At 44.8% G+C, this 22,987-nt stretch overlaps 2 protein-coding genes across 2 annotated transcripts; both read left to right on the forward strand.

Annotated features, from left to right (window-relative positions):
• The first annotated feature begins 225 nt into the window (after positions 1 to 225).
• LOC125544002 (thaumatin-like protein 1b) lies at positions 226 to 1,463 on the forward strand. The gene has a single exon (XM_048707530.1). The coding sequence runs from the start codon at positions 422 to 424 to the stop codon at positions 1,205 to 1,207; it is 786 nt and encodes a 261-aa protein (XP_048563487.1). The 5' UTR covers positions 226 to 421; the 3' UTR covers positions 1,208 to 1,463.
• Positions 1,464 to 9,535: 8,072 nt separating this feature from the next.
• On the forward strand, positions 9,536 to 10,437 carry LOC125544012 (membrane protein PM19L-like). The gene has a single exon (XM_048707535.1). It carries the CDS (start codon positions 9,606 to 9,608, stop codon positions 10,140 to 10,142), a length of 537 nt encoding a protein of 178 aa, XP_048563492.1. The 5' UTR covers positions 9,536 to 9,605; the 3' UTR covers positions 10,143 to 10,437.
• The last annotated feature ends 12,550 nt before the right edge of the window (positions 10,438 to 22,987 follow it).

Below are 22,987 nucleotides of genomic sequence, written 5' to 3' on the forward strand. Positions count from 1 at the left end.
TGCATGGATCGATCGGCCGATGTAGCTAGCCCACGCCAAGCATACGGCCAAAAACTATCGAGTAAGCTTTTTTTTTTACCCAAAAAACTAAGAAGCGGCAACGTTTTTCTACCAGTTTGTTGCATGCATGTTGACACGTACGCTTTAATAATTTTTCTCATCCACGCATCACCTATAACCTCTCTAGCTACCTATCTACCCTGACCTGCCTACCTTAATTACCCATTGTTCATCGATTATCTCCTGCGTGCATCTACCCACTTGTTTTAGTATGGCACGTACGCGCGTACGTACTTTGACACGCTATAAATAAACATCTCAGCCAAGAAAGATGGATCGATCCAGGTGTCAATTTGCTTGCTAATTGACCAGTGACGCTCCATTCGTCGATCTCACCGGCTTCTTCTCGGGCCGACTGGCGATGGCCGGCAATGGAGCTACCACCCGGAGGCTGCTCACCCTGTTTCCGCTCCACGTGACCCTCATCTTCCTTCTCGGCGCCAACGGGGCGGACGCTGCGACTTCCTTCAGCTTCGCCAACGAGTGCTCGCACCCGGTGTGGGTGGGCGTGCTCAGCGGCGCCACCTCGCCGCAGCTGCCCCGCACCGGCTTCTACCTCGCCCCGGGCGCGACCTCCTCGCTCGCCGCCCCGTCCTCCGGCGCCTGGTCCGGCAACTTCTGGGCGCGCACCGGCTGCGCCGTCGACGAGGGCACCGGCCGCCTCGCCTGCGCCACCGCCGACTGCGGCAGCGGCGACGTCGCCTGCGACGGCCGCGGGCCCGCCCCGCCCGTCACGCTCGCGGAGATCACCCTCGCCGCCCCCGGCTCCGGCGGCCTCGACTTCTACGACGTCAGCCTCGTCGACGGCTTCAACCTGCCCGTCAGCATCGCGCCCTCCCACGGAGGCTGCCAGGCGGCGGCGTGCGCGGGCGACGTGAACGCCGTGTGCCCGTCGGACCTGAGCGTCGCGTCCGGCTCAAGCGGTGAGGTGGTGGCGTGCAAGAGCGCCTGCAACGCCTACGGCAGCGCGCGCTACTGCTGCAGCGGCGACTACGGCACGCCGGCGGCCTGCGGGCCCACCAGCTACTCGCAGGTGTTCAAGGCCGCCTGCCCGGCGGCCTACAGCTACGCCTACGACGATGCCAGCAGCACCTTCACCTGCTCCGGCGCCGCCACCTACCACATCACCTTCTGTCCTGCCACTTAACTCATCAACCTCACAATCCTTATAATTAATTAATTAATTAATTAATTAATTATAATCACGCAGTGGACATGTATGCAGTTTAATTTTTCAGTGAAAATAATATTTATAAAGAGTAAAAAAGGGATTACAAATCTTTATGCTTCCTTATTCTTTTTTTCTTTGAGGGGATTATGCTTCCTTATTCAATGTGTATTTTGGTAATCAGTACTGTAGCACAAAATGGATGAGAACAAAGCCATGCCTTTGCCGCCTCTTATTTTTCGGTTTAATTCTTCAGCAATGTACAGTGCCTCTCCTCTCTCTTATTTTTCATTTATTATTGGCCAGCGCTAGGTGTCAGCCTGATGTAGCCTATAATCTATATCTATATCCATACCTACTACTATGTACTAATATTAATTAGTACTAATTATCTATACCTATTAATAAAGGAAATAGATATTTTTATTCAGTCATGTTATTTTATAAAGAAAAACCTAATGTTTCTGAAATTAAATCCGCAGTACATATGAAATATTTTTTTTAAATACTCATATCTTCTAAACCGTAACTTTAAATTTAACATGTTACATATGGAATTTGATTAAAAAATACATATAATCTGAATATGATGTTATTTTACCTATTAACCATTTAAAAAAAATACTATTTAGGGTGCAATCTTAATCAACAGTGCATTATCTGTCTTTTTGCCATATCGGTATTGATCCGGATTGTGGATAAACATCTCAGCAAAATCAGGATTGGAGACGAAATTGAAGATCACCCGCCCGTTTCTTTATACGTATTAAGTCTACATGCAAGCCATGTTTAAATAGAAGACATGTCGAATCTTGAACTTGTGCTTTTGTAGGCAAATACCATCTTTGTTTGGACCGTAGCTACAAACACTCAGATTATATACCATTTTTTGTAAATTAAGAGCATGTGGTATTCTTTTCTCTCGTTGCACGGGCCCTTTTGCTAATTACTAATTATATAATGAACTATGCATTATCCGTCTTTTTTTCATACTGGTACTGATTCGGATTGGGAATGAACACCTCAACAAAATCAGGATTGGACACGAAATTAAAGATTAATTTACTAGAGACACCCAATAAAGAAGGACATGCATGCCAAGAAATAAAAGAAGGACCCAATAAAGATGGGAGGTCTATTATAAAAGAAATAAAAGATAAAATTCAGAGGAGATCCGATAAAGATGAAATGTTGCGCTATTCTCCTATATATAAGAAGAAGAATGAGAGGACATGCATGGAAAAAAGTAAAAAGGAGGCATGCATGAAAAAAAAAGACATGTTTGACAAGATATAAATAATGATGAAACAGGGACCAATACCAATGACATGTATGGCAAGAAATAGTGATGAAATATGGACGCAAGTACCTGCGTTCATAGGAGACCATACAAAAATGTTTTTTCCAGACAAATATATTTCTTTATGCTTAAAAAATCATGTATCTTTTTAACAACTCTTTATGTATTTAAGAAATATGCATGTGAAAAATAGTGTTCAAGAGTTATCCTAAGTTGGTGATGCTTAAATAGAAAACCGCCCTTGATGGACAAATGTCTCAGTAGTGTGCTAATGTGTCATCATCTGTTTTTGTCGTTTCTCTTTACCCGCCGATAACAATACCCCATTTCACACATGGCATGAATAAATGCATGATCACTTGCCCGTTTCTTTATATGGATTAAATCTATATGCAAGCCGTGTTGAAATAAAATAGCCGTAGAATCTTGAACTGCGTTTTTATAAGTTAAGACCATCTTTGTTTGGGCCGTAGCTACAAATTCTCATACCATAAAGCTTTTTTCTTTTTTGTAAATTAAGAGCGTCTGGTATTTTTTCCTCCCGTTGCAACATACAGGCCTTTTTGCTATTTATTTTTTAAAGAAAAGCCTGATGTATCTTGTAGGAAGGGGGGAAATCATATGCGACTGGGTCGTACAAAGCCGATCGTGACCTTGCCCCGCACGTGACACCAGGCCATACGAATCGTAAAGCAGCGGTCATCTCGTTCCCCAGTCCCCGTTCCTAAATCATAATTCCTATCCAGTTCAATCTCTTCACATCGCCGCCGGTGTGCTTTTCCCCACATGCCACGGCGATGCTCTTGGGCGCCTCCACTTGCCGTACCAGCGGCGCACTGTGCAGGCTGAATGCACCCCTTGGCTGCAGCCAAGCTTCTCGCCGACGGTGTGTTGCTAAGCTGGCTCATGGCCTAGGATCGTATTCCCTTTGTTCATTGAGATTCATGCGTTAGGCTGGGCTTTGTGTATTGTCTAGTTTTTTTCTTTCTGTTTTTCCATGTTTATTGTTTTTTCACTTTATTTAATACTTCCAAGTATTCTAAATAAATATATGTTAAAAATTACATAAAAATTTGAGAAAAAATGTTAATTAAGTTTTAAAAAATTGTTAAATGTTTATAGATAAATATTTCTATGTGAACAAAAAGTCTATACAAAAAGTACAAAGTTTATGAAAAAATGATCATATATCTAAAACTTTAATCAATAATTCTAATTTTTTGTACATGTATTTAAAAAATGTTAATCAATCATTTAGAAAAGGTTAAATGTGTAGAGAAAAATGTTGAACATGTATTAATTTTTTTATTTTGTATTCAAATGTTAATCAAGCATTTGAAAATGTTTAAAATGTATGGAAAAATGTTCATCATTTATTTGAAAAATGATAATCTTGTATTTGAATTTCTTTAATCAAGTATTTGAAAAATGTTTAAAATTTGTAGAGAAAAAATGTTTACCATGTATTAAAAATATTAAACTTATATTTGATTTTTAACATGTATTAGAATGTGTTAGATATATAGAAAAAATATACAATATGTATGGAAAATGTGGACATTAAGTGTTAATAAATATTAATCATGTATTTCAAAAATATTAATTGTGTATATAAATAAATGTTTTTGATGTATACGGAAAATGTTGAGTGTGCATAGCTACACGCGCCTCACATTGTATGCAACTGGTGAAGGGGTCGTCTATAATTGCACGCCTGAGAGAGAAAGGAAAAGACACATTGTAAAAGGAATAAGATGCAGCCATTCAATTATAACCATCTATTGTGGAAAATTAATTTGAAAAGGCAAAAGAAGAGAAAGCAAAAGGACAAAAACGACAACAAAAGGTCCCTTCCACCTACACCGGCCCATTCACAAAAACCTTTACCCAACAAGCACATGAAAGAAAAACCTAATGGGCCACTCCTTAGCAAGTGCGACAAACGAACCACACGCCCAGCCTGTCTATTAAATGCGAATTTTGCTAAAAGAAAGTGACACGCGAATCTCAAGGCAACATTCATCTAACGATCAGCATGTCCACTGACACTTTGCTAAATCCCAGTCGGCGCGCTGACACAACGAGAGAGAGAGAGAGAGAGAGAGAGAGAGAGAGAGAGAGAGAGAGAGAGAGTGAAAAAATGAGAACGGAAAAGGATAATATACTCCATGAGTCGACATCCCACACACGGACACAACATATACGTAAAATGAACACAACAACATATCAAAATATTAAGTTGTACATGTATGTCGGTAATATATATTCAAACAAAAAATGGTCCATATTTTACTGAAAAGGGGGGAAATTAACAGAAAATAAAAGGTGGAGATATACAATACAAAAATAAATATATTTTTTGAAAAAGAATATCCAAAAAAATGATAAAAAGAGAGACACACACAATATTGATGGCACAAAAGAAGAGAAGCCGGCTAACAATCTCCACCCTTCTTGTCTTTGAAACAAATAAAAAACATAAAACACGAAAATAGGCTGCTTTCACCCTTTCTCCCCAGAACCATTCTGCGTGTGATCCAACCAAAAAAAACAAAACACAAAGAAAGGTCCCGTCACACCCCACATGACAATACACAAGCCCGGCCTACTGCACGAATCTTGATGCACCTTCATCTAACGGCCAGGTACTTGACTGAGAATTTGTGATATATATGTAGCAAGGTCTCTGTCTGTGCTTCGACGAGTAGATCACATGCATCATGCTACATGATTTTGATAATCTATATGTAACTAGTAAATGGCATGTGCCATCACGTGTAGAGATAGTTATTAACACACATACATATGGGTAATTTTAAGTAGTATCATGATTTGAACTATCATAGATGGAGTCACGCAATTCATAGCTAATTAATCATTAATTATAAAATTACACACAATTTATATTTGTTAATACCGAATTTGCACAATATAGAATATCATGAGAAAAAGGATAACAGGTTCATCCTCAAACATTTGTCTTAATAAAGTTTAAGACGTATTAGATTGAGCAATGCAAACCGGAAATAGTAATATTTGCAAGATATTCATAGTTAAAAATAAAATAATAATTTAAATATTAATTATGTCTGTTTTGCAGATCAGATCTTTTTCGCATAATTTATTGATAAAAACTAAGAAAACAAGGGTAATAATTTGTTAAATAAATTTATAAGATAAAGTAAAAGCTATTTAGTTGTAAAATATTACATTTTCATTTTGTTTGCCATTCTTTAATCTGTTTCAACTTGTGCGCCTATACCCAGGCTACACCATCACATGCTTGCTCTCTCCCCCCCCTCTCTCTCTCTCACTCTCTCTCTCTCTCTCCCATCATGATGCATACTACCTCTGTCCTAGTTTATTAGTCCTCTTTGTATTTAGGGTTATACTTGATCATGAGTTTAACTAACAAAATATAAGTTATATGTAGCAAAAACGATATCATTAGAAATTATGTTCAAATACGAATCTAACAGTACAATTTTTCATGACATACATTAACATATTGTTAGTTAAATATATGATCAAAATTTGGCATAAAATACGAAGGAAGCCAATAAACCAGTACAGAAATAGTACTTGCTACTCCCTCCGTTCCAAATTACTCGTCATGGTTTTAGTTCAAATTTGTTATGTGATGAATAACTACTTGACAAGCAAATTCCCATGGTTGAATGATTCATTATAGATGTATATTGCTTTCTATTTTTTAATCTAATCATTGACCAATTTAGATGAGTGGTATGTATGAGATGGATGCCAAATTGTGAAGTATTCGTTGTGAGTGTGACAGTAAGAAGAAAAGCTTAGGCGGATTTCCCCCCACTAAGGGTAAAATGATTGTATAACTCCTCGACAATGGTTATGTCTTCAATTTTATGTCATCTTGTTGTATGCAATTCCCTAATCATAGTTAGGGTCCGAGAAACATCATAGTCGAGACACCTGAATTCGCTTATCTGCGAGCACCAAGACCAGTGGTGGACCCAGAAAAATCGAATGAGGGGGCAAGTCTTGTTAGGGAGGGCCAGTTCATCGAAACACATCATTTTAGCAACAAAAACATCATACTTTACACTAATACTAGGCTTAAATCAGTAGTGTTAGGGCTTTGGGGGGGGGGGGGGGGGGCTACTGGTCCCTCTCCGCCACTGACCAAGACACCTAAAGTTTGCCAACTATTCTTTTCAACATGCACCAGCGGGAGAATAACTAGTATTTATTTTCCTATGTAGTCGCGGGAACCTATAGAGGGGCGAGAATAAGGATTCTAGGCATCACATCTTTTGCGCAACCATATGTTCCATTGTTGCATCCAGATTTTAAACAAATTGCACTACCCCTGTGCCAAACGATACCGGGCTTATATAGCTCCTCGATTTTCTTGTCAGGGGTTCATTGATAGAGGCGATCAGGAGGTGACTTTCATCCCCTCGAGCCACCGGCACCACCACGGTTTCCCCTGGCCTCTGCTGGTCGCTGCAGCGATGGGAGGTTCGGGGAACCCCTAATCTAAGTGTCCCGATTTGTGTCTCATAGGGTCTTCGTCGCTGTGAAGTTGGAGTAGTGCAGGAACAGAGCCAGGAAGTTTTTATGAGGAAGGCCAACGATACATTTATGATCACTGGAGTTGGCCATACATAAAAGTTTAGGCATTAACTCTGTATATCCACATATGATATATGGGTAATTTAAGAAACAAATAGCATGGGGGGTCATGGCCCCAGCTTGCCCCCTACTGACTCTCCCTCTAGGGTAGTGGCGTCGTTGGGAGTAATTCTTTCTCGGCTTTCTCCATGTTGATGTCCATCCTCAGAGTGGCGTCGATGAGTTGGAGGATATTAACGTTTGTCGGGCACTTGGTCTGGTGTGAATAGTGTTTGTGCACATCGGCAGCACCCTACGGAGGGGGTGACGTTGCAATGTGTTTTTTTGTTCTCTAGTTCCATCTCTAGTGGATGAAGCTCAGCCATATAAGGCTTCGTCATGTAACTTGTGAGATTTATGTCCCCATCCTTCATTCGGTTAGAGTTAGGATTTTATCTTCTTGCTACTTTGGGGCGGGACAATGATCTAACTTCCTGGCCGCTGCCCTATGAGCTCATGTGTTTCAATAAGGTTGCTCCGGTGAGACAGGGAGTCGGATGTCAACTATTGTTCTTGCCAGTGAGACAGGAGCTTTACTCACGGCTTGCGGCTGATCAATGAAGAAGAAGAAGAAAGGAAGACCGTACGATTTTTGCAAGGACTTGTCTGTATTCTTAAACTGTATTGGGCTTGCATGCAACTATTGTTGGAGTATGTCAACAAATCTTAGTGTTTTCTCAAATGGAACAGGTTTTGTGTAGAGTATATTAGCATTTTTTTGATTAATTTAATTCATCAATAAATTATGAGCATGACGTAAACAATACTAACATACTGATACTTGATCATAATATCTACTACACAGATAATAAAAACATCTATGCAAATCGCTAGTACAACACACGCGAAAATAAAATAGGAGCCGGATAAATGTGTTATACCTTAGGGCCTATTCTGAACATTTCTCGACAGAAGCCGTGCCGAACGTTTGAGCTCCTAGAAGCTGTATTCGAGAAGCTGAGCCCTTCTCGTGTGTAAAAACTCGAAGCCCGTAAAGCCCAGCTCCAGAAAAACGAGAAAGAGAAGTTCGCCCTATTTACAACAAAAATGCCACCGCTAAAGAAAACGGTTCACCAGCCCGACTCGATACGGTCATAGCAACGCGCTCGAGCAGTTCCCCTCTCCCTCGAATAGCTGCGTTGCCAAGCAATCCCCTCTGCGACCTACCTTGCATCCGCCGTTGCCCCCGCCGCCACGGTCGGATCCTGTCAGCTGCTGGCCGGAGCTCCCGTCCACCGCCATATCCGGCGTATACAAGGCCATCCCCGCAGGTTCCCTTCCAGAAGACCACCCCGAAGGTGCATCCCTGCCGCTACCTGTCAGGCCCGAGCTGGGCTGATTCCAACCGGCCCAAGCTCTAGCCGAACAGGCAAGCAGCCTCCCAGCAGGCCAAATCACTGGGAGAAGCTACGAGGTGCAGAACGCTCGGCAAATCGCTATGTGGAGTAGAAGCTAGCTTCAGGAAGCTGATTTTGAGGAGTTTTGGAAGTTTGTAGAGGATCAGAACAAACCCTTACAGTAGGCCAATTGGCAATAGCGGCGGCGCGCGGCAGCCTCCTCGGTCGCCTTCTTATCAGCAGCAGCCTTCTCGGCAGTGAGTCTCTCGGCTTCGGTGGACATGGTAATTACAGAAGTGACGTGAACGTAGATGACGTAATGGATGCAGACGAATTCATGTAGGAGACAGTCCCCAAAAATCTAATCACGCCTCTCCTGTCTCGGATTCATAGAGCGCCTGTTAATCGCACAGGTATGAGCTCTTCTCGGCTCATTCCCGCGTCCACATCGTTGCGGGAACCATTTCTCTTCTCAAACTTCAATAGCATGTGGAAAAAAATCCCTTGTAAAAAGGTCTAATTCCTCCCTCTATTAGCAGAGTGAGACTAAACTGCCCATTATATCCCTTGACACGTACAAAGGCGCTTAGAGATTTTCCTTCCCACCCTATGTTTCAACATTTTGCCTGCCGCTAGAAATGGTTTACGCACCATAAACCCCAGAATTAAGAAGCTCTGTTTTTTTTTAGCAAAGTGGAGTGAACACCGAACTTCGGACTGAAGCAACCGTGAGCTGATTCGATAGCGCAGGGTAGTGTGGTAAATGGGCACGAGCGCACGCACATGTAAATGGGCACGACCGTCAGCCCGCCACGTACGGCCGGGAGCTGAGTACGTACGAGAAGCGCTGGAACCATCCACCCGGCGTCTCCCGCCAACGGCTACCGGAAGCAGCTTGGTGTAAAGCCCCATGCGCGTCTCCGGCCACGCGTCCAACACCTGTAAGCCGCGGATCACACCTGTCCCGCTTCTCGCTCCCTATATATTTTATCCCACTACACTCCAGATCAAATCACCCACAGCTAAGCTTCCATCCTTCCATCCAGCGACGTAGTGTACGTGCAAACAAGTTGGACGAAACCATCCAGCAATGGCGGGCGTGAGCCGGAGCATGGTGGCGCCGCTGCTGGTGCTGAACCTGGTGATGTACATCGTCGTCATCGGGCTCGCCAGCTGGAACCTCAACCACTTCATCAACGGCACCACCAACTACGCCGGCGTGGCCGGCAACGGCGCCACCTTCTACTTCCTCCTCTTCGCCATCCTCGCCGGCGTCGTGGGCGCCGCCTCCAAGCTCGCCGGCGTGCACCACGTCCGCACCTGGCGCGGGGACAGCCTCGCCACCAGCGCCTCCTCGGCCCTCGTCGCCTGGGCCATCACGGCGCTCGCCTTCGGCCTCGCGTGCAAGGAGATCCACGTCGGCGGGCACCGCGGCTGGCGCCTCCGGGTGCTCGAGGCCTTCATCATCATACTCGCCTTCACCCAGCTACTCTACGTCATGGCGCTCCACGCCGGGCTCTTCGGCGGCCAGTTCGGTGGCGCAGGTGCGTACGGCGCGGAGCACCAGTACGGCGACCACCACCACAAGGGCATGGGCACCGCCGCCCCCGCAACCGCCAGGGTCTGACCGTCTTGAGCTTTAATTACTTATTTACTTTGCTTAATTTCGTGATGGGCGCAGATGAACAAGATGTGTGTGTGTGTGTGTGTGTGTGTGTGTGTGTGTGTGTGTGTGTGTGTGTGTGTGTGTGCGCGCGCGCGCGCGAGAGATGTACGTAGCTAGCGTGTATGCATCCATGGTGTTTGTGCATGTACTGCAGTTGTTTTTTCAAGGACTGTAGGTACACGTACTAGTTATGGTCCTGTTCAATTTCCATCTACGTAGTTTAATTTCCATCTACGTAATATCTACTCCCTGTGCATGTGCTGCCGTTGTCTTTGGAAAGACTGTACGTACATGTACTTCTGGTCCTGTTTAATTTCCAGCTAGTATCTACTCCCTCCGTTTCAAATCATTTCAGTACAGATGTAGTTCATATTGAAATATCCAAAACATCTTATAATTTTTGAGTTTAAGAGAATGTACTAATTCCAAAATTTTCAAATGTAACAAATATTTTTTGAAAATTCACGAACATTTTCTAAAATTGTGATATTTTTGAATTCACGAACATTTGAATCTGTGAGCATTTTTTAAATTTTGTATACATTTTCCAAATTTATGATATGTTTCGAATCCTCCTAGAGTTTTTGAATTCATGGACACTTTATTAATTAGTGAACATTTTTAAAGTTTGGGAACATTTATTCATATGTTGTACTTTTTTCGAATTTGTAACATCTTTGAAATTTTGTGAACATTTTTCAAATTCCCAATTGCTTCCAAATAAACCAGTTGAAATAAAATAGTGAAAAAAAAATTGGAATTGCTTTTTTGCCGTGTGCTGGTTGGCTGGTTCGCCATGCTCCAGGCTAAGGCCGCTGGGGGATCCTCGTGAACGACGCTATGATTGTGCTACCAGCAGGCGATATATAGCGCAAAGTGCAGTACATCTCGATTTTTATTAGTGCGAGTTGTAGAGAGCAACTAATGAAAAACCGTTCGTTCAGGAGGCTCTCCAAAGGTCACTTGAGGTGTGCCGAAGCACGTCACACGACACGCTCACAGCCGTTGTCACGTGTCGCGTTTTGGGCGTTTTCTTTAATTTTTAATTTTTTGTTTTTTCACATGCATCTTTAGCTTTTAAATGTTTTTTTTAGATTTTTTGACTTTTTTGTTTTTCATCGGTTTTTCTTAGTTTTTGGACAAACAAATTGAAAAAATAACTCTGCGAAAGAATGAGTTTTTTTTTCTGCTGTGAGAAGCATGGGTTTGCTTCCGCAAGAGCCACTATCGTGCCTCTCGAAAACAGAAAAAAATGCTTTCTGTTTTTCCTTCCACGAGCTCGTAAACTAAAAAAAAGATATATTTTTTTCCTTCCGTGAGATGCTTCTTCCGTGCAACGAGTGCTTCTTCATTAGTGATTTCGTGAGTTGTATCTCTACATATGATTTGCGCTCCGCCTTAGTGGGCTGGCTCAATAAAGCGGCTTTGGGAAAATTCTACAAATCGTTACCGACCAGTTTTAGAACATTCTTTGTGATTTTTTTCTTTTCCTTTTTTATCTTTTTCTCATTTACATGTATACTTTTTTAATACATGTACATTTTTCACATATATGAAGAACATACTTTTTGTGCACATTCAGCATTTTTCAAATACATGATGTCTTTTTTCAGAAACATGTTAGAATGTATTTTTAATGATATGCATATGATTTCAAATACCCGTTGAATATTTTATGGAAAGGAGAACATATTTTTTGAAATTAGGCGATCATTTTTTTGAGTGTGTAAGCATTTTTCAAATGTCATGAACACATTTTTGAAACTTGTGAACATTTTACTAAATGTCACGTTTCGAAAATTGTAAAAAAAACCTTTTACAAATTATGTTAACATTTTTTAATTATTTAATTATTTAGTGGAAACAATATTTGTAAAATTTACAAAAACATAAATTTACGTTGTATAAACATTTTTGAAAAATGGCTGAATACCTTTGAAATGTGACAAACAATTTTTTCATGTACAATCATAAAAAAATGCATGAACAAACTTTTTACACTGACTCAATATATTCAAAATTTGTTGTGAAGTTTTTATTAAATTGAAAGTTAATAAAATTTGAAATTTATGTATTTAGACGATTTTAAAATATATGCAAAAGTAGAAAAAAGTAATAAATAAAGAAAAGAGTGAACGAGAAGCAAGCAAGAAAGAACAAACGAACAAGCAAAGAACGAAGCTACTGGGCTGGTCCAATAGTAGTGACACCTCCTTCGGGTCGCTGTGGGTGAGACAAAGCGATGCCAGGATACATCAGTAAGTAGTGAGTAGTGCAAGTATAATGCCCAGACTATTTCTGGCCTACTGCAAGACCTATCGTAGCCTCGCCTCTGGTGCTGGGAGTGCATCGTCTTAGCCCGTCAACCCGTTTAGCGGTTTTGGGAAGGTTCTATAGACGAGTTTGGACCAATGTTTGAATCTTTCATGCTGTTTTTTTTCTGCGTTTCTTTTACCAGTTTTCTTTGTTTTTTCTTTTTCTTTACCTCTTCTTTTTAAAAATATACATCGCCTTTTTTAGTACATGTTATATATATTTCTTACACACATGTAATGTTTTTATACACCTTGCACGTTTTTCATATACACGATGAATTATTTTTTGAATACATGTTGGACATTGTTTTAAAAAAAGTGTAAATTTTTTTATTACAGGAACGCCACAAACATCTTTTATATATTTATAAAACAGTTTTTAAATTTACTCAAACATTTCTTTACATTGTATAATTTTAATAAATGCCACAAACATTTTTTGGAACATTGAACATGTTTTAAATGGCACAAACATTTTCTTTTTTATTATACAAACATTTTTTTCAAGACTGCATGAATATTTTTTAAACGTGTAACGACCACTTTTAAAATTTAACTTTTTTGAGAAGATACATATTTATAATATTTTAAAATATAAAAAAGGTAGAACACATGGCTCATACGTACGTGCATGTTTTTTTTCCGAGAGGATCATATGTGCAGGTTCTCCTATGTAAGCGCCGCTGGTCTCACGCTGTTACAAACGAACGAACCTTTTTTTTTTGAATTAACCACAAATATATTCAATAAACAAACGTATTACAAAGAGTACACATATGATCATCATAAGAAACATACATAGATGTCTTGCAATATTGCACCAAAGACTTCGCAAAAAATAAAACTAGAAGTTCACTTCGACTGAATCTGGTGCCACAACAAAACATCACTCACCATCGTCCTCCTCCGCCACAGAAGCAACATTGAAGAAAGATGGGAGCTGCCATCATACCAAGATTTAGAGGAACACCTTCGCATACAAGGATGATTTTCGAGCCGATGAACCGGACCACCACCAATGCTTTGTGGCACATCGGCCGGGATTCTTCCCCGTGTTCGCTAGATCTTAGTGCCATCAACTTCATTCGACGCGGTGTCATCCCCATCGTTCCCTGGCTCTGCCCATTAGAACATCACCAAGATGGAGGAAGAACAGAAACAAATTATTTCGACACGGTGTCATCCCCATCGTTGATGCAGCATCCCTAGAAATGAATTACGCGTATCCTATACCTCTAGGGCTCTACCGGAGAGAATCTGGAAGGGTCCCCGCCCGCTCCCGCCGCTGGAGCGGCAGACGGAGACGGACGAGGATCCAGCGTCGCCGGTGTTGAGGAAGCGGCAGGAAAGTCGCCTCCTGATCGTCTGTCTCGAGCGGTCCCAGAAGCGAACGAAGCGGTTCAGCCTTTTGCTTTCGTGTTAAAACGAACGAACTAGGGTGGTGCGGCCCACTACTGGCTCCGTGTTGACGAGCTGAATTACAGTGTCGCATAAAGCGATCGTATATTGTCGCGCGCCCCTTAATAATTTTTTCATGGAAATCATATGATTACGTGTAGGGCTGGAAACCAATTGGGCCGTTCTTACCCTCAAAAAAAAAAAAAAGGGCCGTTCTCAGAAGCCAATCCGTCGCTCCCTCACACGGAGGACACCGCAGCCGGTAAATTCCCCACCCCAAACCCTAGACCTAGAGACAGCTCCGGGGAGCCGAGGCGAGGGCATCGAGGCGCTGATCGACAAGACGGGGTGGAGGATGCCACAAGGAGGAGGAGGCAGGCATGGCTGCACGAAGGAGGACAGCCCGCCGGCTACCCGGCGCCGCTACGACGGCGCTCCGCCCCATCGTACGCTGCCGTTCCCCGACATTGCTCCCGTGGCTTCCGAGGTTTGCTACCCCGCCTCATCCTTCTTCCAGTCTTCCATCCAGAACTGGAAACCTAAAACTAAATCGTCTCTGCCATTTGCACGAGAAGAAGCAGAAACAGCAGCCAGTGGAGAGCATGAGCATCCCTGAAGGCCCCCTCGTCGAGATCCTCTCGCGGGTGCCCTACAAGTCACTCTGCCGCTTCAAGTGCGTGTCCAAGCCGTGGTTCGCCCTCTGCTTCGACCGAGAAATCCTCAAGAAGTCGCCGCAGAGCCTAGCCGGATTCTTTCTCAACTTCGGAGGTAACATCTGTGTCCGTAATTTATCTGGGCGAGGCCCGCCTCTGGTCGACCTCAATCTCCAGTTCCTGCGCGAGAACTACAAACGCGTGTGGCTTGAACAATGCTGCGGCGGCCTTCTCCTTTGCGACTGCGCGAAATCCCGTTCCCTCGGAGGCGGAGGCGGAGGCGGACATGACTATGCTGTGTGCAATCCTGCAACTAAGGAGTGGACTGTGCTGCCTCATATACAATTTTTGGTTCAAGGCATCGTCAATGTCGGACCACTCATTTACTTGGGCTTCGATGCGGCCGTTCCCTCCCGCTTTGTGGCGTTTGCCCTGTCTGCACCCGAGGCACCAAACCACGGACAAGTGTCTATCTACTCATCAGAAACTGGGCGGTGGACTTCTGTTCAGAGTAAGTGGGCCTCTGGAACCACTGTGAATAGACATGCAGGGTATGTGTTTCTGAATGGCGCTATGCATTTGACTACCTTTAGTAACTCAATAGTCACGGTCGACGCGGAGGGGAAAGTTTGGAGGGAGATTGAAATGCCAGATGACTTGCCAACCCTGTTTACACATTATTCCATTGGCCAGTCTCAGGGGCTCTTGTATGCTTGGAGGATTGAGAATGTTGATGATTACCAACTCTATATTTGGGTTCTAGAGGATTACATTAATGGAAAGTGGGCACTAAAGCATACAATGAGCGTTTTAAAATTGTTCACAAGGCATCACAAAGGATACTCCTATTCCTATACCATGTTTGCAGTCCATCCAGATTGTAATGTGATTTTCGTTACCAACAAACAGAAGTTAATAATGTCGTACAATATGGATAATCAGAAAGTGCGTGTCTTCTCCACTTCTACACAATCCAGGTTTGGTCTACCTTACATTCCCTGTTTTGCAGAATGGCCGTCAGCTGGTCAGTGAGAGTCAGTGCAGAATGACACGACACGGTATGAAAAAATATAAGTTGCTATGGACTTAATGTGCCAGTAGCTTGGATATGTCCGAAGTCCTATGTCTTTATCTGTTGGTGTTTGGGTGCATGACTTTTGTGGCTTCAAACAATGTTGGTTAGAGAAGACTTTGTAAGGGTAAATTGGTAAAGCTTAGTTGCCTGAATGAACCTAGTCATTCAATCTATTTGCCATCATGTATTACTGGTTATTGTCGCAACTTGCTAGCTCTTGCTATGGGTAGTTTAAGACACTGAGAGTGCATTATTTATATGTGAAATGGTTTGCATTTTCACCTCTCTTCCATTTATTTTGTGCAAGTAAATATCTTCTACAATATGTACATACTATTATCCATCAATGCAAAATATTCATTTCTCCCTGTTTTTATGCATTTGTAAGACAGTTCTTTCAAAACCTAGGAAACATATATAGTTCTTTCATCTTGTTTTGTGGTCAAGGGAAGAGGACTTTCTGAGGGAAACAGAAAAAACATGATTAACATATAGATATGTCTAGTAATATTGGGATGATACCATGCATACAATAAGTTCACCATTCACCACTATCACTTACACTCCCCCGATTTATTTTTAGTTCTTGATTACATAGAGCTGTCACTGCGAGGACTATTCTCCTAGTTGAATTCTATCTAGATTGTTAAATTGATAGGTCGCCATCCAACTAAATCTATTTTTCAGCATCTTATGATTTTGTTGACCATAATGTTACCTCACAGTACTTTTTTGTCCCGTACTGTCTACCCAGCATTCTGCTAGACTGTATTGAGTTCCTTGAATTTGTTTCTAATTGTCATTTTCATTTTTACTTTTGCGCGCTCTTTACGACAAGCTGGGCAGGACAGCCTTTATTTAGCAATACCACACGAGACAAGTTAGCTTTGCCCCATTACTTGTAACATTTTTTTTCTAATGCTAAGTTTTTTTTTGAATTGTTAATGCTAAGTTTTGAACACTAACGGGAATCGCTTAAACGTTTTTCATTCCATAGTAAAGCAGTAAGTTGCTCCTCTTAGTGCAGAGCTTGCTATATTGGCTTTCAGAAACGAGGATCAGGAAACGGATTTAAGAAACTCCCCTCCCGAAATAGAAATACTTCCTGCTGGAGTCTAAAGAGAAATACGGTATTTCCGTCAGACCGTCACTGCTTTGTTGGCTGAATTTTGAAGTAGAAACGTTGAGGCAGGAAGGAACTGAGCAAGAGATCTGTTGAAAAGAATCTGAATATAATCTAATGTTCATTTACTTCTCACATTAGCCAGGACCTGATAATAAACTCTTGTTGACTGAGGTATGCCTCACAACTCCCTCAAACCGTGAAGAGGTTTTCTGCTAATTGTATGACTGGGCTGTTGCTTTAAGAATCCACACTTTCCCTAAAATAAAGAAAGCCTCACTTTAATTACTCACGTCACTCCAACGTCGACTGCTGCCCGCACCACAGGGATCTTTCCGGCTTGGACACGGCCATGACCAACTCGCCTGCACGGTGGTGCCTGGGCCGAACTATGAGCGCCGTCCGCACCAACGAAGTTGTGCTAATGCCACTGAAAATAATAGCACGCTATAGCGTATTGAGAATGGGTGTGTCTAGCTCTCATCTAGATGAGACTTAACCAACTCACATCTAACTCCCACACCACTTGATTTTGATGAAGATTCGTGCGGGCAATTCCATGTAATGGAGATGCAATTATGGATGGCTGGTGGTTGTCAATTTTTCATGTGTTTGTAATAGGCAATTATGGATGGCTGATGGAGATGCAATTCCAAGATGCCTTCACAGAGGGACCTTTTCACTTGCTTGGGTTGCATATATACATGTGCTGATGTGCAGTCTGGCAGCTATGAAACTGAGCTTATTTTGGCGAACAAAAACATTTGCTTCACCTGTTGGAAATGTTAGTTAGAGTGGTGTATTATACCGCACAAGCTTCTCGCTCATCACTATCACTCATGCATCTGTATTGTGTTCTAATTCTTGTTTTGGTTGGGGGGAGTGTAGGACTCACTCGTCGATATGTTTGTAAGACTGGTGTATTATACCGCACAAGCTTCTCGCTCATCACTATCACTCATGCATCTGTATTGTGTTCTAATTCTTGTTTTGGTTGGGTTGTCCGTGATCAATGCTGTCCTACTTGAGTTTGCACTAGACAGTTTAAATTTATCTTATTTTGTCCAACTAAATCTACTTTGGAGCATCTGACAATGATTTCTGTTCACTACCTAGCACACTGTGAAATGTTTTTCTAGTTCTTTAATTATTATATCCAACGGTTTAGTGTGTCTAATTTCTACACTTCTCAGTTAAAAGAAAATAAAAGTAAAAGGTAAGCTTAGTACTAAAAGTTCTTACTGCACCTTGGATCAGAATACAAACATCTTGACTTTACATGTCTCAGTCTCTTTGAGCAAAGAGAAGCGTACCAGCCTAGCGGCACGCTCTACGCCACGACCGTTCACCGCGCACTCCCGCTTGCCATCGTTGCTAGGACCTCACCCTGGCACGGTGCAACGTCCCTCCAATCCCTCGTGCAGTGTGCGTGATCTCTCGAGCCCAGTTTTCCCGCGATCTGTTGAGGGTGAGACCCCAAGGCTGCATGCCCCATGCAACAGCAATCATGCCAATGCCTTAAACCCTCTTCACCCGCTGGCTGCCGCGCATGACGCCCAATCTGATCGCTCACTCGACAAATACGATGTGATGGGTCTTCCGGCTTACCAGGATGTTACTGCCATTTATCGTGAAAACCAACTTAATAGCACGCCTGTCATGCGTCATAATTCCTACCTGCAGGCCCTCCTGTCCACTCCGGCACCTGGGAATCACGCGATTCCTGCGCAACGCATCGCCTCCACTACATGAGAGAGGACTGCAAAGCCTAAAGATTTGCATCTTAGATGCTTTCGATGCCTAGCCTACAGCCACCGGCGCAAGGATTGTAGAGACCCCATTGTCTGCTTGCTCTGCAGACGTGTGGGCCATGTGGCTTCCTAATGCCACTCCCGACGCGGCTTATCGTCTTCGCGCGCTGCCCCCTCCCCCCTTATAATGCGGCCTCCATGCCTACCGCTGCTCCAAGCTCTCCAGCCCGCCCCACTCCTTCAAGCTCTCTTGCCCTGCTTCCTCCCGAGCCCGCACCCCCCATCTCCATGGAGCCCGTGGTCCGAGGCCGCCCCACTTCCCTGGACGTGCACTACCCCCTCCTCCCTGATCAGAATGCCCTAGTTTGCCTCATCAACATCACTCCTCCCATGCCCGGCTTCCTCCCATGGCTTAAACGCCTCTTCGCGGATTGGCTCAACATCACAGATATCCGGTTCGCCGGGTGCGCCACTGGCACTGTGTTTGTAGTCTTTCTTCGCGAGGCAGAGCAGGTGGCCGCCCTACGAGCCAGCCTGCTGATGACTGATACTCGTAGGGTGGACATCATGCCGCACAATGCAGGCGACAATTCCTTTACTTTCTCCTTCCGTCACATAGTTAGCCTATCCCTCGAGAAGATGCCGCTCGAGCTGTGGGATCGCCGAGGGGTCTCATCCAGCGTGGTTGGCTTTGCTAGCCTGCTAGGGGTGAGCCATGCCTGTCTCCACGGGAATGACTTCTCCAGCATCCTTGTCCTCGTCAAAGTCGAATCTCTTCAACACATCCCACACCACCTCGCCTTCCACCGCATCGACGGCGCCTTCCAATACCCCCACTTTGCCACGTTTGGCGATATCCTCGCAATGATCAAGCTCTCAGCTAAGCCTAGGATCCGGAAGGTAGACACGTTCGCCATCCCCACCATTGGCGAGGTAGCACACGAGGACGAGGACCGGCTTTGCCTCAAACCTATCCTCCTTGGCACCGAGGTCCGGCGGCCACATGTGGAGGCCGCCTTTGACGCTGACACCCTAAGCTTCACCTTCTCTGTCAAGCTGAGCAACAATCGCACGACCTCTGACATCGTTGTGGTCGGTCCTACCAGCACGAGCCACAACCATTTCCTTTGCTTTGATCTCACCCTTGGAAAGATCGAACACCACACCTGTAGATCTATCCTTTTTAAGCTCTGGCCTAAAACCCTCTCAGGAGAATTCTGTCCCCGCACACTTCCACTGCTACCTTCTATCGACTGCAGGCATCTACCCAAAGCTTTCGTCCCAAACTCGCTGATTCCTGATGTTGGACCTCTTCTTTCGCTTGCGGGCGAGAGCCGCTTCCCCAGGCTTGACAGATCTTTGGCGCAAATTCGAGCCCAGGCCCATCAGGTGATGGTGGCCAGGCCAATTTGTACGAGGCATGTACGTCCCGTGCCCGGCCCGTTCGTCGGCCTGTTGCCCGTGGGCTTCCTCTCGCCTATTGCGTGCACGGATATGCAGCACGGGGCCTGCGCAATCCTGCCTTTGGAGGTTGCTAATCGCTTCTGCAACTGCCGTGCTCCTCCCCTCCAACCCTCCGCCACCGACCAGTAGAGCCACCCACCCACCCTGCAACTCCTAGATCCCCCGGCTGCGACAGCTACCATCGCCCTCCCAGCTCCAGATGGGCCTCTGGTGCCACCTCAGCCGGCCGCGCCCGCGGCGGCAGCGGCGCAGGGCGCGGAGGAGGATGCGGAGCCGGCCCCGCACGCCCATGCTATGGCGGCAGCGGCGCGAGGCACAGTGGAGGCAATGGATCCGGCCCCATGCGGCCACACTACCTTCCCCCGCCGGAGCCCGCGCATTCGGCAGATGTATGACGGGGTCCGCGTTGACCCCATCGAGCGCGCCTCCAAGCGCAAGGCCTCTGCCAACCCGGCTGCCAGTGAGGGCAGCAGCCGCCGCTCCTTGGGACGGAAGAGGTGCAAGACCGTCAAGGCGGCCTCCATCGTCGAGCTACCTCTCCAGGGCACCCCAAGGCCTCTGACCAGGGGCAAGGCCAAGCTGCTCGCACACTGCTGCGACCTGAATTTTGAGGCCGTCTGCACGGATGCAAGCTCATCCTCCTCTGACGCGTCAGGTGCTGCCCCTGGTTCTTCTGAGTCGACCGGGTCTGATCATGAATAGATTTACCATGGTACTGAGTAACGATGTTTCGGGCAAATGCATGTTAGTTCGAGCCTCCCCCAACGACTTTCTCCTTCTGCTTATGCATTGTATCGTAGTTCATCCATCTAGTGTTTGGTCCTGCTGGACTATGTATCTGCATTGTGCTACATGTTTGCTTTCCACTGTCCTTTGCATTCAAAGCCTTGTAAGCTCGTCTGAGCAACTTTCGATTATCAATCTAGCATTTCGTCTGGTTCCACCCATTGCCATGTCTATTCCTCTGTTATCTAAGTGTTCCCTTATCTTTCATGCGGATTGCTAACTGGAATGTTAGAGGGCTTGGGGACTCTGACAAATGCTCTTTGGTCAGAGATGCACTGCTTGCTAGTCGCCCGAGTGTTGTTTGCTTGCAGGAGACTAAATTGCAGGTTGTGGATTCGTTCAAGGCAGCCTCCTTCCCCCCCGCAGCTCAAAGATCCTTCGTACACATGCCGGCCAACGGAACAGCTGGAGGATTGCTCTTGGCCTGGGATGACAATGTCGTCTCAGGCTCAGAGATTTTCAAGCACAGGTTCACTATAATTGTCAGTTTCCAGTCCCGGAGCAACAACGACAGCTTCGTCCTGTCCACGGTGTATGCCCCGTGCGACGACGCTGAGCGAGATGAGTTCTTTGCCGTAATGAATCATGCAGCAGACCAAGTAACGGGGCCCTGGATCGTTATCGGAGATTTCAACATGTACAGATTTGAGCACGAGAAGTCGCAAGGCAGGAAGAATTGGGTATTGATGGACAGGTTCAACACATGGATCAGAGATCACGCTCTTGACGACATTGAAGTTGCCAACAGAAGATTTACCTGGTCCAACAAGAGATCGGAACCTACACTGGTAAAGCTTGATAGGGTGCTTGTCAACGCCGACTAGAACATGGGGTTCCTCAACACCTCCGCTACTGCCCTTTCTGCCAAAACTTCAGACCATGTGCTCATCGGTGTGGATTTCTCAAGGGTAGCACTCAAGAGCTCTTTCTTCCGCTTTGAGAACCACTGGCTGCTCATTCCAGAGGTCCGTAATCTGATATCACAGAGTTGGGAGAGAGGAACCAGGCAGCTCGCGTCAGCCGCCACTTTGATCAATTTCAAGTTGAGGAGGACTAGAGCTGCTATCAGGGTCTGGGAACGCAAGAAGTCACCCATGCGAGAGATTCTAGCCAACTACAATCATGTGGTTCAATACCTTGACTCCGTGGAGGAACGCAGGCAGTTATCCATGCTGGAGGCCTCTCTGAGAAACCATGCCAACTCAAAAGCCCAGCAAATTATTTTGTGGCAAACCATCTTTTGGAGAAGAAGAGCTAAAATAAGAGGCTGCACTTTGGGAGATGAGAACACCAAGTTTTTCCACGCTGCTGCCAACTGCCAGCATCGCAAAAACAGGATCAAGCTGCTAGTTAAGGACGATGCAGAGTTCTACAATGATCAAGACAAACTTCAAATTGCTACACAATTCTTCAACGGCATCTTCGACACACCTTCCGAGTCGTTGCCAACTCTGGACCCCGAAAGCTTATACGACCAGACTGATCTAAGCTCTTTGGAAGTGCCGTTCACCTGGGCTGAAATAGCAACAGTGATACAGAGAGCTCCGAATAATAAGAGCCCAAGGCCCGACGGCTTCACCAATGAGTTCTATAGGAGCTTTTTTGGGCTGCTAAAGGAGGACTTAATGCGATTTTTCCAAGCTTTCTATGACCATTGCAGTGACCTGAGCGGCATCAACACTGCCAATATTGTGCTGCTTCCAAAGAAAGAGAACCCAACAGATATCCGGGATTTCAGGCCCATTGCTTTGGTCCATAGTATACCCAAGCTTACAACGAAGGTTTTAGCAGTCCGGCTTCAACGTATCATCCCAAGCCTCATACACCCCTTACAATCTGGTTTTCTGCCTGGAAGATGCATAGCTGAAAATTTCGCTTTGGCAGCAGAACTGGTTCAGCAGGCAAAAAAGAGAAAAAAAGCCAATGTTAGTGCTCAAGCTAGATTTTCAGAAAGCTTTTGATAGTGTTAGCTGGGATGCTTTGAAGCTCATCCTCACAGCCAGAGGTTTTGGGAGCAGATGGGTCAGATGGATACATGACGTCCTATCAACTAGTTTGTCCAGGATAGTTATCAATGGATCTGCCGGAGAGAAAATCATGTTAAGGAGTGGTCTAAGGCAAGGGGACGCCCTCTCTCCCTACCTCTTCATCCTGGCAGCCGACGTTTTGCAACAGCTCTGCCAAAAGGAACACCAAGCAGGAAACCTCAACCTTTTGGGGGCGATGGCCCCTTCCTGCTCC

This window comes from Triticum urartu, chromosome 1, assembly GCF_003073215.2.
Source record: "Triticum urartu cultivar G1812 chromosome 1, Tu2.1, whole genome shotgun sequence".
Classification (NCBI taxonomy): domain Eukaryota; kingdom Viridiplantae; phylum Streptophyta; class Magnoliopsida; order Poales; family Poaceae; genus Triticum; species Triticum urartu.